Consider the following 17,085-nt stretch of genomic DNA (forward strand, 5'->3'; position numbering starts at 1 on the left):
TTAAAAGATTATAATACTGAATTGTATTAGAGAAACTTCGCAAAGGAACTTGTTTGTAATCTTTTTAAACGATATCGATATGATCGTCAACGTGCCACCATGCCGGATAACCACATGGCAGCAAATTCGAGATCAAAACAATCTTTTTATATATTTATAAGTGCGACATCATCCTCATCGTGTCGTTCCCCCAGAGAGCTTGGTCCCAAATTCACACCCCATATAGGAGGAGAAACAGTTCCCTTTCGGAGTAAACAAACTCACGACTGCGAGACACAGTCGGAAAAATCTATATAAATCGGTTGAATTTTCACAGGAAAATATCACTGTCAATAGCGAACGGAACGTATCAAGATCGTGTTTTTGCCTGTGCACTGCTGTAGAGGCAGTCAAGTGGGCATCCATTCTTTCCTCCTGAACGAAACGAACTATCTCAACCTGAACGTTGTGTTTTTTAGCGACGACGTTATAATAATAGTGCGGTCCCTAATTAGTGCCATTAGCATTAGTATCAGCTGAGAGGATTAGTGTTTTTGTTTCTGTCTCTCAAGTGCATTTTTTCCGCTTGAACTCAAAGTGATAATCTACATTCGTTAGTTTGAAACGATACCTAGTCATTGTAAAAACTTTGGAAGCTGCTGGTTGATGTTGTTGTGATATCACGACCGAAGTAATTAAGTTAAAGAGACAACTGTGTGATAGTTTTTTTTTTTTGAGACATAATTTTACCGACAGTGATTTGCTAGAGCGGTAGAGAAACTACGCTGATAAAATGTGTGATATTTTATCGGCCATATCCTATGGATTGTACTCACATCAACACCACCGGGAAAGACCACAAAAAAGAATGAAAATGTGCGTATTAAAGTTGGTTACTGCTTTTTGCTGGGAAAAGGAAGTGTGATGAAGCGTGTCGACTTAAAAAAAAAACTAAATCTTTGACTCGAAATTAAATTCGGCTTGCGTTTTTGATGCACGCTTTATTTTTTTTCGTTATGATAATTGCTTCCGACGCAAACTTGACTGGGGCCAAACATTTACATCTGAAAAGGGCGTTTCGAATTCAATTATATCTGTCGGCTTCAGAGACCCAGAAAAAATGTGCAAAATTTTAAGCTGCGCTATAATTAATTCAAAGAAGTACTCAACAACCTACAATTCTCGCGTGAGCTTTCATAACGTCGCACAGTGGGGATTTTTGATAAAAAAGGTACCTTTTCCTGTGACAATCGCCTAAACCCAGCAAACATTTAAGAAGGTATACAGCAGGAACAACAGAATTAGTCAAACAATTATACCAGATGAAAGATTGAATTAAACTTACCAAAATAGCATACTGTTACAAAAGTGGAGGCGATATATCTATAATGGCAAGATTCCAACGGTTCGATTTCCCCACAAAATGAACAATTTTACGTTATTTGAGTGAAACGAAAAAAAAATCCCGACCGAGATTTGAACTCAAGTCTTCCGAGTTTGCTGGCCGGTATCTTACCACGATGCCAACTCATCAGTTGAAGAGATCCACGCTATAGCTCTATAGGTGAAATTTTCTTTTCACGAACCGGTCAAAGGAAGAAAGGGAGAGATCGTATAGAGTTCCAATAGATGGTCCGCCCATTTATCGTAAATCTGTTCACTCAAATCGTAAATGTCGAATTAGCATATTCTCAACTTTTTGGAGACATTTATACGAATTGACTAAACTGCTATCGGACTCAATTATTTTTGGGCAAAGCTTGTAGTAAATGAATGATAGAAAATCACTCAATACCAACTTGTTTACGATAGTTATTGAAAATGTCTTCATATTCGATTTGGATTATCATTTCTATTACGATTTCATGTTAGCTGGGAACTGTACTAAATTCTTGAAAACTATCATTTCTTAAGAAAAAAAACCGCTTAGCTTTAAGTTGACGATCAACACCACTTACCATTCAGTTCACGAGAAAGGTCTCATTTCCTTCAATTTCCCCTAGATTCATGCAAAATAATTCAAATATCCAAATGAGAAAGCATCAGCAAAGCTTTAAAAAATTAAATCAGGTGTTACACTTACTGTTCAATCTAATGATAAGCATCGTTTAGAACTCAGTTATTGAGAGCAAACAAAATTGCCCCAATTTCCCATAAAATCGTAAAAAAAATTTATAACAATTGAAAAAAAAGGCAGAAAACGCATAAAACTGATTGAATCATGCATCAAACTAATTGTTGAATATAACCTAGTACACCGCTAAACGTTTGGTTGGTCTGAATTGTCCCTTTTCCTCTGAATTCATATGACATGTTCAAAAAATCCTTCTTAAAAAAGAAAATGCAAAAAACCAGGAAGTAAAAACATGGAATCAGGCGTAAAACTTCCTGTTATATTATATGTTGAGTGCTGTTCGGCCCTCAATTGATGAGAAGAGCCTGAATCGACCGAATTTTCCCTAAATATAAATTTAGGGAATAAACGAGATTGGTTTGAAAGTTACTGTTGAATCGACGAGTCTCATCATGTTTGCACCAATATCAATTATCAATTGAACAAAATATCGTTTAAATTTAGGGGAAAAGGGGACGATGCAGGCCCTTTTCGTCAACTGAACGTTTAGCTGTGTACATCATTCTGTTAAAAAATTAGTTTTTCACATGATTCAATTGTTTCTGCATGTGCACTCTCTGATGCATTCTCGAATATTTCAAGGTTTTTCTTCAAATGCATTGCAAGTATTTAGGGGAAATTGAGGCAATTACGACTGCATTCATCAACAGAAATTAAGCGGTGTCTATTATTTTATTTTACAGTTATTTTTACACATGTTTTAATGTTTTTGTACCTTTTATGATGCTTTCTCTAATGCTGCACATTTTTACTACGATTTTTTGGTACATATTGTTTGAGTTTATGAATGAATTTAGGGAAAATTGGGGAAAATGAGGCTTCCCTCCTCAATTGAGCGCTTAGCGGTGTTCTCCATTCGACTCGGCAATGAGTTTTCCACCTGATTCGATGTTTTCGCATCTGTTCAATTGCATTTTCATTAGTTATAATGTTTTTTTTACGAAGAAATTGCAGGAATTTAGGGGAGTTCGGAGTGGTTGAAGCTCTTCTCGTCCACTTCACGCTTAGCGGTGTGCATCATTTGATTAAGCAATAAGTTTAACACCCGATTAAATGTTTTTTTTTTGCATCTGTTAAATAGCATTCTCGTTTGGTACAATGTATTAGTCGAAAAAATTTCATGAATTTAGGGGAAATTGGGGTGATTGAGGCATTTCTCTTCAACTCAACACTAAGCGGTGTACATCATTCGATTCAGCAATGAGTTTTATACCTGTTTCATTCATTTTTGTGCATATTTTGATGCATTGTTATTTGTTATAATGATTTTTTTTAAACATATTTTAGGGGAAATCGGAGTCATTGCAGCGAGCACTAAGCGATGTACACTAGACTGAGTCGATTTGGGGTCATTTTTGAATTTCTCAAACCCTGTGGTTAGCTTCGTTTTGGTCCAAAACTCATCCATTATTTTTTGCAGAATTTTTAAGGAACGTTTACATGAGTAAATTTGAACTTATATGTTTGTATGGGAAAATTGAAGATTTTGTACTAAAAATCAACATCCTTTTGGTTCCTCCTGTGAACCCAAGTCAGCTTATGGCTTTTGTGCCAATTTATGAATTCTCTAAAGAAAATTTTTCGCTGAACAACTTTGTCGAAGACCGTAACTTTATATCTTATAAGACAAAAAAGTTATTTGCTGTTTAGCAGGGGTATGTCTTTTCACACTGATAAACAATAAATTCAATTGACATCACTGCTGAGTGCCTGGCGAGGTATTGCATGCCTATTTTCCATGCAATACTTCGCAAGGCTCCAGCAGTGATGTCGATTGAATTTATTTTTTGTCAGTGCGAAAAGACATACCCCTGCTTAACAGCTAATAACTTTTTTGCCGTACAAGATACGAAGTTCCTTTAAGGCACAAAAACCATAAGTTGACTCGATTCCACAGAAGAAACAAAAATGATGTTGATTTTTCAGTACAAAATATTCAATTTTCCCATACAAACCTAAAAGTTCAAATTTACTCATGTGAACGTTACTTAAAAATTCTGCAAAAAATTATGGATGAGTTTTGGATCAAAACGAAGCTTTTTAGACCCCAGGGTTTGAGAAATTAAAAAATGACCCCAAATCGACTCAATCTAGTGTACACCACTCGATTCAGCGACAAATTTCATACTGAATCACTTGGTTTTTGCATTTGGTATGTGAATTGCTCGATTGTTACAGCGAAATATATGCACAAATTAAAAAAAAGCTAGGGGAAGCTGGGGATATTAAGCCGTTTCTCTTCAACCTAGTGCAAAAAAAGCGCCACAATCAGCTTGAGGATAAATAAATCTACCAGAAATGATCATTCATGATGTTAAATTGTTGGATTACACTTTGTTTGACTGATTTTCTTTAAAAAAAATCTTAAGTTTAGGAGAAAAGATGCTAAATGAGCCACTTTTCGTAGTAAAAACAAAAATTGGAGTGCACTAATCGATTCAGCCGACATTTTAACATAAATAAGTATGGTTTATATGACTTTTTTGTAGCAAGGCTGATTGCTACATTCGGAATTATATCTTTACACCCAAAAAAATATGGGAAATCGGGCAAAATGAGACGTTTAGATTAATTTTAATCAGAAAGCGGTGTATACAATTCGATTTCTCGTGTTTTTTAACATAAAGAAAGGTTTTTTTTAAGCGAGACGTTCTTGCCTTAATTGGGTACCTTTTTGGCTCGAAAACCCGTATGAAACGTAGATATGAAACATCTTAAGAATTCAGCTTCTGTTGTGTTTGTTTACCTTCTAAGTTCTTCACGTAAATTTGTCAAAAATTAACGGAATGAGCGGCTCCGTTAAAATTCCAGTGAATTTAGTGTTTTCTTCTCGCCTGAGTATCAGCAATACTTTAAAAATAATGTAAGAGCTTATAATATCTTTCATTCATTTTTCGTGTGATAAAAATGCTTTGTGGTATTCGGTAAAGATGCTTCTCAAAACACATAAGTATGTACACTGTAGTGAAAGACTAATATCCGTGCATACTTTGCGATTGCATTTATTCACACTCAAAAAATTCTACACACAAAGGCTACGTGATAAAGTACATAGATTTGTTTTAGATTTTTAATGTAAAATGTAAACTAATTGTACTTCCTTGACCTTGTGTAACAGTTATATGAAACTTTAAGGCTCCGTAGTTTCAAAGAATAAACTAAATTTAAATTAAATATAAAAACTACATATAAAATTCTTAAGATAAACGTTCCGTTTATTTTCATCAACCTAACAGCAGTTTTGGGGAGTTGATGATACAAATGCGCCACGAGTTTTGATACCGATTTACCAAAAGTTCCAAAAAAATACATTCATTTCGACGCATGATTCATCATGCACTGTCTTTGCTGTATGATGTATTCCACATTGACACATCCTAGGAACCCAAAACAAAATACGGGAAGTAGCCGGACGCCATCCAGCTGATGATTCCGCTAAATGGAAGAGTAGGCGTCTTTTCCTATAGTAGGAACATATATTTATGTACATATATGTTGTTTGCTATCAAGTTCGATAAGAACGAAACAAACTTCCCCTCTGAATGAATGATTTGATAGAGTGTGTTTTTGACGCCAGTTTGAATTTTTCAGCCCATCGCTTAGGTGGGCAGCTGGTGCAAGTAAATTTTGTTTTCATTTTTAATTCTTTTCACTTGCCGATAAAAATCTTAACAGTTTGATGTGTTAAATTTGCAATTTTGGAATAGGTAGGTAGGTAGGTCGAGTAGAAAATCTACTTTTGAAAGCCACTCAAACCGAGTGGTTCATTCATCACCTCTGAAGCTATGTAGATACCTACATATAGAGGTAGATATGCATTATGTAAAACTCTGCTTGCCACTACTGGCCGATGTTATTAAACCAACGATATTTGAATGCTTTTGGAGTGCTTTCGAGACAGACGGACAGAGTTGGTTGTTGTTCCGAAACAACTAATTCGCGGGGCTTAGCGCGGGCGGGTGTCAGAAATGGTAGTGCCGAAAAAACTCCGAGAAAGTATTCGGAAAAAAATTGGAGAAAATTATCATCGCTTGAGGATATTGTATTTAGTGTAACCTTCGTTTAATTATGTCATTAAACATAGTGTGATCTAGTTTAAATAGTCCGTTTGTATTTGAACTTAAATTACGCATAAAACTGTTAGTTTGGTAAAAAAAAAATCAAAACTTCATTATAGTTTGAAGGATGAGCGTAGATTTGTGGTTTTAGCTTTCAGGTTAGCTCATACCACCCCACCTGTCGGGAGTATACTATAGAAGAAAAAAACCGCTCGCTCGAGAAGGTCTTAAAATTATGACACTGAAAGCGCGACGGATGACTCATTGTGTAAATTGAATGGCCGTGTGTCCGTCACCGATGCTCAGCCACTCTTGGAGTCGGTACTGTCTTTTTTCGCACACGCCTTAGTTTTACTTTCCAGCACAATCTAACAGTTTGATCGCGACCACCAAATTTAATTGTGTTCTTTCGTTTCTCTTTTCTTTTCCCCAGAAACATGACGATTCCGTCTAGGCCGGCACCGCCCCCTCCACAAGCTTCGTCGTCCAACAAAACTAACCGGTACAGTCCAGCCACGAACTGGGATGATAACCCTTTCGGAAGTAGCAGCAGCATGAATGGGCAAAGTACATCCAGTCACATTTACCAGCCACCGCCGATGGTAAGTGCGAAGCCAAAAAAAGTTCCCCCACCGAGGCCTCCGCCGCCTAAAATGGTGCCGGCCCTCAAAAAACCCGGTCAGCAGCAGTCCATCAACATCTTATCGAATCTGTTTGGACAAAAGCGGAATCTGGGAACTAGCAAAACTGCACCACCACCAGTTTCTTCATCACAGAAAGGGTCGGCCCCGATAAAATTGCCACCTCCACCTAAGCTTCCGCAGCCACCATCTTCATCCAGTCAGCACCATATGCCCAACTATGGATCGGTGGCTTCCACGCCAAGCGCCAGCGGGGTCGATATGTTGATCAGTTTTGACTCACCGCCCAGCTCACCAACCTTCACGCAAAAGTCATGCAGTGATTGCATCAGCGTAGACAGCTTCAGTTCCGATTCCAACTATTCTTCGCCCAACAATGGGAACATGTCTCAGGCCGAAAGTGGATTCGAAGACGACTTTGTCAGCCATCACGATTACCAGCGATCGAAAACTACAACACCTGCTTCGATGGGCTTGAACGGCCCCAAGGTAAACGCCATGAAGGACCTCTGGGATCTTTCCGACCCGTTCGGAATGGCACCACCAGCACCTACTAAAGCTACTCCCGGCGGTAGCAGCACCAGCACCAATAATAATAGTTCTAGCAACTACACCATCTACGCACCACTTAGCTCTGCCACGATTCGAGCTCCGGCGGTGAATAGCAAGCTATACGAAGCCGATTTCGTCGATCCACTGTGCAATGGAAAATCCGTTGCCCCCAAAGTACAAACCGTCTCAATGCCAACCATCATCAAAGCATCGTCCGGAAGTGGAAGTGCTGGCAGCAGTCAAAAGTCCACTCCAGTGCACCATCATCCTGCCATCAAACCCAAACCAATCGGATTGAACCAGCCACCGGCACCGCATTGGCTAGCGTCTAAACCCATAGTCAACAACATGCATGTACAAAACGAGACCGTTGTTGGTTTTGTCCACCAGATCGGGGAGGAATCGCTGGATTCGTTACCTTCGCTACCGATGCCAAACATTCCACCACCACCACCGCCGCCAGGATGCGTCGTTGAAGATACCGTCGATCCCCTTCTGTCGTCCGAAGTGCTCGACGAACATCAAGAGCCGTACGGTATTGCGTTGTACGATTTCAACGGGGAAACGGACGAAGATCTCGGTTTCAGGGTAAGTGATCTTATTTACCCGAGCCGCAATCACAATCTGTTAGGGAAAGCATAGAACAAATATTGACTCGGTCCGGGCCACGAACGACCTTGGAAGCAATGATAAAAACAAGATGTGCTGTTGCTTTGTGATTTTTTTTTTGCGTAAATGATGCCGATAAACTTTTTCAAAACAGAAAGAACACACGGGTCAAGAGACGAGTAGATGTGAAGGCAGAAAGATTTTGCGCCGTCAAAAATTGTGTCTTCGCACGTTGTCATCGTCGTCGTTGTGTGTTGTGTTGTGTTTTATTACCTTCACCCTCATTAAAAGCCGAAAGGTGGGGGTGAAATTTCGGCAAGATTTGCCGTTTGTGTGTGCTAGTCACACTGTCACCACCACCGCATTGCACCACAGCACACGGCTGTGTTAATATCTAGTAGTTTCTAGATGTTCTAATTTTAAGTCGGTTGTGATTGTTTTGGCTCAACGTGCCGGCGATATTTTTGCAAATCGATAAACAGCATGTGATGTGCCGGTTAATTACCGATATAAACCAACGTGATTGATCTATGAAACTATCTACTATATCATTTTGAATTTTGGAACATTGAATGACATGTCTTTCGAGATATTAATTTTTTTCCGCATAGCTTTTAAACCTTAAAACCTGGTTCTACTGTAGAAACCACCTTCAATGAGTTACTCAATTTTGTTTGTTTCGATTATAGTTGTTTTATCAACTTTGTGGCATTCGCGACTTTATCAATGTTGCAGTTGGCGGAAAGTTATTGAAAAACTTATCCGGTACAACTGTGTTCGATGTTTACTCTTGGGCTCGAACTCACGGACATCTGCTCAGGAAGCAACTGACTTGCCAACTGAGCTATATCTCAAGCCCACTCAATGATTTGCAATGATTCGATCTTTATCTTTAAATATGACTGCAACGCTGATAGCAAAGGAAACGTTTAATACGCATTAACACTAAGAAAACATAGAATGAAAATTTCAATATGCTAAATCTGCCATTCCAAGCGAAATTGTCCCATGTAACTTTTAGGAATTTTTTGCTGGAAACGGTCTCTTTTAGTGTTACTTTCGAATAAAAACACGAACAAGTGTACTTTGTTCTAAACTTATACGAAATTTCCATCAAGGTTGTCTCTATATTGATATTTCTACGCAAAAGCGTCCAACTAGAGAAAATTCTTCAATAAAAATGCAAATTTTATCAAAAAATTCTCCTAAGATGAGTTTAAAATGTTGAATATAATTATGGGAATTACGCTTGTGATAGGGAAACGCGTCTTGAAGGTTTGAATAGTAATCATGAACTAAAATTTATTTTCACTAAACTTAAAGTCTACGATTGCCTAGATTTATCTTTAGCATATCTGGATTACTTCGACTCCAACACTCCTCCCTAATCCAAGATCCCGATCAAAATCTTCTGGTCCGAGACTTTGGTTGATGAAAGGGGTTTGGTGAATCCGTCGGCTGCCTGATGTTTCGTGTTGATGTATTGTACATCAACAGCTCCGCTGGTGATAGCATCGTTGACAAAATGGTATCTGATGTCCATGTGTGTCGTCCTCGGGTTATATGCACCTTTTTTGGCCAGACACAGTGCAGATTGATTATCGCAGTATACCTTCAGCTTCGTTGCTCCACAAATCATCCACAGCAGGTTCCGCCACCACAATGCTTCCTGAACAGTTTTCGCCAAAGCCATCAGTTCCGCTTCACACGAGGAAAGGACGACCGTTGGTTGTTTCTTCACACTCCAGGAAATTGCGCCACCTTGCAGCACAAAAACGTAACCGGTTGTGGAGCGCCTAGTATCCATATCTCCTCCCCAATCTGCATCGGTGTAGCCAACAATGTCAGCATTGCCATCTCTCCGGTAACAAAGTCGACTTCCTGTTGTTCCCTTGAGATAACGGAAAATCCGCTTCACCGCCGTCCAGTGCTTTCTGCCAGGATTGTGGCAAAATTGGCTTACCACGTTCACTGCATACGAAATATCGGGTCGTGTTGCTTGAGAAAGGTATAGAAGACAACCAGGTGTATTTTTCATTTCGTCTTGCTCCTCGGGAGTGCTTGGTACCATCGACTTGTCCAATTTCTCGCTTGCTTCGAACACTAGCTGGATGACAATCCATCATTTTGAACCGATTGAGAACATCTTTAATGTAGGTTTCTTGAACCAGGGTAATTTCTCCTGCCTCCAAATCGCGATTGATCCGAATTCCGAAACAGTGTTTAGCGATGATACTCAAATCCTTCATCCGGAATCGATCACACAGGAACCTCTTCAAGTGCTGTTTCGTCCGATCATCGTTGGTAAAGATAAGAAAATCGTCGACGTATATCGTGACGAAAAGCATCTTTCCCTCCGTGGCCTGGTAGTAGAGACATGTATCCACCTTCGATTGAGTCAATCCGAATTCTTGTAACGCCTAGTCCAGCTGGTTGTTCCAGACCCTACTGGACTGTTTGAGACCATACATCGCCTTGCGGAGTCTGCAAACTTTTCTTCGATTGCCGCCGAAACCTTCAGGGTGCTCCATGAACAGCACCTTGTCCTTCAGCTCGCCTTGCAAAAATTCCGCATCCATTTGCTCAATTTGCAGATCGTGTTTCACCGCCATCGCCATCATAAATCGGATCGTGGAATACCGTACGACTGGAGCGTACACCTCGTCAAACTCGATGCCTGGTCGCTGAGAGCACCCCTTAACGACCAACCGTGCTTTGTAGCGCTCGACCTCTTCGCTGGTTCCACGTTTGGTTTTGAACACCCATTTGTTTTTTATCGCCTTCTGCCCTTTCGGTAGATCCTCGAGTACCCACGTGTTGTTGGATTCGAGAGCTGCAATTTCCTCACACATCGCCGCAATCCACAGCTCACGGACCGGCCGACCGAGCACCTCTTCGTAGCCCGTAGGATCGTCCAAACATTCGGCCGTCTGCGTTGATGGGGAGACATTTTGGCCAGTATAAGTCGAATAAGTAATGTAATCGTTATACTTGCCTGGGTACCTGCGCTCCCGACCGCTGCACCTAAACTCATGCTCTTTTTCAGCAGGTCTACCAGATTGCGGTGGGAGCGCGCGATCTGCCACCGGATGCTGCAAAAAATCGTTTTCTGCTGACGAGCTTGAAGGTTCTTCCGAAACTTGAGGCACAGTTGCCTCAACGACCGTCACAGCTGGAATTTTCCGAGAAATTGACAGGTTCAAGTCGCTTGTCCTTCAATCCTTTACATCGACCTTCATGGAAAATAACCACATCTTGACTTATAACGACGTATTGAATGTCAGGATTGTATACCCTGAAGCCTTTGGTATCGTCAGCATAGCCAAGGGACACACATCGCTTTGATTTCGGATCCAGCTTCTTTCTTCGTTGTTTTGGCTCGTGAACCATCGCAGTCGAACCAAACACCTTCAACTTGCTCAAATGTCCAGGCTTCTTCGGGCGTAACACCATTCAGCGCACGTGTCGGGCAACGGTGTTCACAGCCTCAGCCCAAAACTCCTTCGGTAACTTGGCCTCGTTGAGCATACAGCGAACCTTCTCGAGAATCGTACGATTCATTCTCTCGGCAACTTCATTTTGTTCCGGCGTATACGGGCAGGTCTTTTGATGTCGGATACCTTCACGTTCTAGAATTCGCTTGAAACTTGAGTTCACATATTCGTGGCCATTATCGCTTCTCAACACTTTTAGCTTGAGACCAGTCTGGCGCTCAACCATGGCTTTGAAATTCTGGAACGCTTCAACGGCTTGATTTTTCGTCTCCAAATTGTAAACGAAAAGCTTCCTTGTAGCATCATCGATGAACCTGATGAAATACCTGCATCCTCCCAGCGAAGGAATCTCGAATGGACCACACAAATCAGAGTGTACTAGTTCCAAACGCTCTCGTGCCCTCGTCATGCCAGTCGGAAACGATGCTCTAGCTTGTTTTCCTTCGATGCACTCCATACAACCAGCAAACGATGACCCATTGAGCTGCATTCCCGTTGAGACGTTTTGAAGCTGCTTGAGACTGTGCACGTTCAAATGACCAAGTCTTTTATGCCAAAGATCTAGATCATTGCATAAAAACGCCTTCGGTGCGTTCCGGTACAGTCGGTATAATCCATCAGCAGTTCCCGAAACAAAAATCTGGCCATTTGTGTTGAGAACCTTGCAGTCGTCTTTTGTGAAAACAACCGTGAAGCCCTTCTCGTAAATCCTTCCTACTGACAACAGGTTTGTCGCCAAATCCGGAACTTCCAGTACGTCGCTCACGTCCACAGCTCCTTCAAGACAATCCAAATTGACGATGCCTGTCGTTGTTTGGGTACCAACATTTAGGAAAATTTTCGTCTTCGATTGGAAATCTACTTCAGTTCTCGCCATGTGGCAAGTCACGCCTGAATCGAAATACCACACGTTCCGATCAGCATCGCCCATCCCAAATGTAGCAAACATTGCTCGCTTTCTGTCCTTCTTCATCGCTTTGGCCGTACTCGGACAATTTACCGCAAAATGACCTATTTCGCCACATGAGTAGCAAACGCCTTTCTTAACGCTGCCTCGTCGCCTTTGTTGCTCTTTCGAATACAGAGCTCCTTCATCTGCGCCGCTCCGAAGATCTGGCTTCACCTTGACGTTTTGCAATATTTTGCTCCTTACGAAGTCGGACCTCAGGATTTGACCAGACGCTTCTAGTCCCATCACCATCGGGGCGTAATATTTTGGCAACCTCATCAGCAGAATGGACGGAAAATTAATTTCCGACAGTTTGTGACTGTCGAAATTATTGCATCAACGTAGGCTTCAGTGTTTGGAAAATTTTCCAGTCTTGACGATACGAGTTGTTGTAGCAACCCAATCCTTCTATAGATATCGTCGTCTTGAAAAGCCGTCTTCAATTTGTCCCATGCTTACTTAGCGCTTCTCGCATCTATGACTAAACTGAAGTTGGTCTTCTCCAGGCTCAGACAGATCGTTGACAACGCCCTCATGTCCGTCTCTTCGTCCACGATTTCACCTTCCTTGGGCATCACCGCATTCCAGCAACAATCCCGGATCAGGCTCATTTTCATGGAGAAAGCCCACGATACGTAAATAGTTGTCTCTGCCTTTCAATTTCTCGATGGTCAAGGTAACGCCTCCACCGGATCGAACCACTCGCTGCTCACCATGATGGGATCCGCCGCTTCTACCGCCGGGAATCTGACCTCCAGAATTCTGACCTTCGGTAAAAATCCGCACCACTACTTGCACCACCAGGGATTCGAACTGGATAGTCCCTTGGAATCATCTTCTTTGAAAATTTTCAAACGTCGTTACCTGGGCCCATAACCTATGGGAATTACACTTGTGATAGGGAAACACGGCTTGAAGGTTTGAATAGTAATTGTGAACTAAAATTTATTTTCACTAAAGTTAAAGTCTACGATTGCCTAGATTTATCTTTAGCATATCTGGATTACTTCGACTTCAACAATAATGTTATTCACTGAAAAGAACATTAAAACAGTGGGTGGGGGAGGAGTGAGGATCCTTAACCCTTCGTTTCATAAAGTAACAAATTTGCAACAATTAATATATAAAAAAAGTGAAAAATCGTATTTTATTTCAATTTTTTTACTTGATGTACTCATCATTCCCAGCTGTAAAAAATGATTTTTAAGGAAAAATAAAAAATCATGAAATGAAGGGTTAAGTCATTTACTTAGAGAAATTTTCACCAACACTTTTCAGTGAGCACTACTTACAAGATCGATACTCAACCATACATTTTTATTAACGAAGAGGAACATATTTCTCAAATAACGGTTCACCTTTATTTTTTGGGAAAATAGAAACTAGGTATACGAGCTTTAACAACGATAGAAAACGTGTAGCCGTGTGGCAGTTTTTCGTAGATCTATGCATCGGTATGCGTTCTTATTCTACGCAGAAGTGTCACATGAAGCATTTTTGGCTCTAATTTTCCGTTTGTTGTAAGAAAATGTATTTTTTTTTTTTGGCAGAAAACGTTATAAAATGATTAACTTGTTAACTGTTCACTACAAAAAACTGCAGGTAAATTTTTTATTTTGAGAGAAAAATTGTACATATATATAGCTGAAATTTCATCAGTGCTGAAATTTCAATCGCGTTTTTCGTGTTTGCACGTTTTTTTCACATAGGACTATTGTGCTTGGAATGGCAGAAATGAAGGAAAACTTTCAATTTTGCGAGTGACAGGATGTATTCGGTGAAACGAATATTCGGTCAAATATTCTGTCAGTTTTTAAGAAAAAAAAACCAAAGCATTATTTCAAACTCCTTCTATTTTTAACATGAAAATTTGGAAAAATAGGGTAAATTTGAACTAAATCTAGGTATTATTCCTAAGAGAAAGTTCACTGGTGTTGGGAAAAAGTGGTAGAAATTTTGACATTTTGAAAATTTTACCATGCAAAAATGTTTTCAAGATCTTGGGGCGTTGTATTTTTTTACAACACTTGTATGTGATAGAAATATTGCTATTTTTGCATCACAGCATGCGAAAATACAACAAGTGTTGTAAAAAAACTAGAAGGCCACAAATCTTGAAAATGTTTTTGCATGGCAAAATTTTCAAAAAGTGCCGTAAGTGTCGAAATTTCTACCACTTTTTCCCAACACCAGTGAACTTGCTCTAAGTGATAAAACTATGTAATTTGACGTATAAGTTGTAGATGAATTATTTTGTTACAGTAACAGACACTCATGGCATGAATGGTAAAAAATGTCTTTAATAAAAATAATAATAATTCCTTAATAAACATACAAGAGGAAAGGGAACATTTTTTAAAAAATTTATTTGATTTATCATCGAATCACATCAGCAGCGTTCAAATACATCTAAGTTAAAAAAATATGTTCTTTTTAATTAACTCTAAAAAATCGATTTTGGATACAAAAACTAAAACTTTAAAAAAAAATTAAGTTTTTTTTAATTTAGTTTAGCAAATAAAGTGAATAAACCCGAGCAATATCCATTTTATCTGAAAGAAAAATTCAACTTGCATAAATCCTAATCACATCCCTTTTCCACTTTTCCATCCAACAGGCTAACGATAAGATCTACCTGCTGAAACGGCTGAACGACGAATGGCTGCTGGGCCGGGATCGTCGTGGATGCGAGGGTATGTTCCCAAGCAACTATATTGATGTGCGGGTTCCAATACCCGACGAGAGTCACTCCGGGACCGCCGTTGTAACCAGCAAAAGCGTTAACGGAAGCAACGGCAGACTTAGCGGAACAAGCAGCCCTAGTCATCCCAAAGTGCGTGTAATTTACACTTTCAACGGTGAAGTGACAGGGGATTTGTCTCTAGTGGTATGTGAAGATTAGTCAAATCGCTTTTAAATTACTTGCTAAATTTTAGTTTTTCTCTTATTTTAGGAAAATGACTACGTAAAAGTTATGTATCAAATTACACCGGAATGGCTGTACGGGGAATCGACTACTGGTCAGCGGGGCCAGTTTCCCGCCAACTTTCTCGAGTATGTTCCTTCGAATCTACCTCCAATGCCGGCGAGCAGCAGTGGTTGAATTTATATCAAAGATGATAGCAGTAGCTGTCTGACCGTGATGATTTGTGATTGGAAGTCGTATTTGTAGAGTAAATTTGAGAAATTCCAACAGGGCGAGTTTTGAGAAACTACATTGCTGCCCTTCAATTTTAGTTTTTTGTATAATTGTGTAGATAAAGTACTATCGGTTAAATGTGCAAAACAAAGAGAAAGAGAAAGCATGTGACTTTTTGAAGGAATTTGAAGAATGTTGAACAGATATCGCCATCTTTTGGCTGAAGGTAACGGCGAATTGATTCCTAGATGTAAGCATTTCAGGAAAACTTTTTTCTTTATTGGCTAGAACAAATTTTTGTACATATTTTGTTACAACATTCAAAAAAAAACTTACGGTTTCACAACACGAATAATAACTAGCAACAGTTTGAAAGATCCGTCACATTTTTTGCATTGTGATATTTAATGTAGTGTGCGCAAAGCGGCGCCAAGCCATCCGGAAAACATTAACGGCTTTGTGAAAGCTTCTTCTAATTGTGATTGGATTTTTTCGCATGCATTCGGAAGCAGGACAGCATATTTAATGTATGAATTCTACTTTTCTACTAACAGTGCAACTGAACCGAAAATAAACGATAACTACCTACAAACAATGAATAATTAAATATCATCGATCTGACCAATCTGTAGAACTTTTAACTGAACTACCCATTTTATAGCAAAACAAAATAAAAACTACTTATACACTTGTCTTGGGCAAAGTGTGTGCACTGGACTCTAATCTAAGCTTATAGCTATAACTTATTCAACCTATAGAAATCACCACAGTGGACAACGCTGAGGAAATTTTTTTTGTAAGGATATTTTAAAGTTCTAATAAAATTATTGAATTCAATTGTACATTTTTTTATTAAAAAGAAACTTTCAATATTACCCTTTGGTGAACCTAAATAATAAATTATGTTCCCTTATGTTTGTTTTTTTTTGTTCCTGCTGAAAATTTACAGGTGTAACATGTTACAAATTGTCTCATCAGAAAGGTATAATGCAAATACTAAGTGGTCTTCAAGAAAAACAAATACACGTGTATAAAACCGCCATATACATTTTGAAGATTGGTAAAAAAAAACTGACCTGTGCATGCAAAATTTCAGCTCAATCGGACTTGATTTAGGGGTGCCTCAAAGTTTCGGTTTTTAACCTTAAAAATCACCGAAGGGGAAACCAAAGGTAATCTGAAAAATTTAAATTTAAATTATTTGTCTATATTTTTATATCTATGTGAAAAGTTGGAGTATAATTGGTATAATGATCATATTCCAGTTTAAATTTGTAAGAAGTAACTTTTTGTTAGCAAGGATAAAATTCATTAACCTAAAAGGTAATACCAAATGACCTGAAAAAAAAAATCCTTTTCTGTAACTGTCGTAAAAGAAAACGCCTGAATTTCTGCTAAGAAATGATGTCTATAATGTCCCAATAAGAAACGCCCGAATGTACAGTTGCACGAAAAAACAGGTGTCCATCGGTTAATTTTAGTAACAGAAAGAGGTCACTTCAAGCGTTGAAGTAAGTTTTTCATATCCTA

The 17,085-nt window shown here is 39.3% G+C and overlaps 1 protein-coding gene across 2 annotated transcripts; it reads left to right on the forward strand.

Moving 5' to 3' along the window:
- The first annotated feature begins 329 nt into the window (after nucleotides 1-329).
- On the forward strand, nucleotides 330-16,364 carry LOC129755926 (uncharacterized). Of its 2 annotated transcripts, none has more exons than XM_055752632.1 (4): nucleotides 330-855; nucleotides 6,605-7,952; nucleotides 15,034-15,303; nucleotides 15,370-16,364. In XM_055752632.1, the coding sequence occupies exons 1-4, from the start codon at nucleotides 773-775 to the stop codon at nucleotides 15,517-15,519; spliced, it is 1,851 nt and encodes a 616-aa protein (XP_055608607.1). In that variant the 5' UTR covers nucleotides 330-772; the 3' UTR covers nucleotides 15,520-16,364. The 2 variants fall into 2 exon arrangements, with proteins under 2 accessions (XP_055608607.1, XP_055608608.1); XM_055752633.1 differs by lacking the exon at nucleotides 330-855 and adding an exon at nucleotides 6,434-6,492.
- The last annotated feature ends 721 nt before the right edge of the window (nucleotides 16,365-17,085 follow it).

This window comes from Uranotaenia lowii, chromosome 3 (assembly GCF_029784155.1).
Source record: "Uranotaenia lowii strain MFRU-FL chromosome 3, ASM2978415v1, whole genome shotgun sequence".
In the NCBI taxonomy this organism is placed as follows: Eukaryota; Metazoa; Arthropoda; class Insecta; order Diptera; family Culicidae; genus Uranotaenia; species Uranotaenia lowii.

Excerpts from the sequence above, each read along its gene's own strand:
- LOC129755926 (XM_055752632.1), top strand. The coding sequence starts at position 773 with ATGTGTGATATTTTATCGGCCATATCCTATGGATTGTACTCACATCAA. Across the intron at positions 856-6,604 it reads CCACAAAAAAGAATGAAAAT|AAACATGACGATTCCGTCTA; the intron begins GTGCGTATTAAA and ends TCTTTTCCCCAG. Across the intron at positions 15,304-15,369 it reads CAGGGGATTTGTCTCTAGTG|GAAAATGACTACGTAAAAGT; the intron begins GTATGTGAAGAT and ends CTCTTATTTTAG.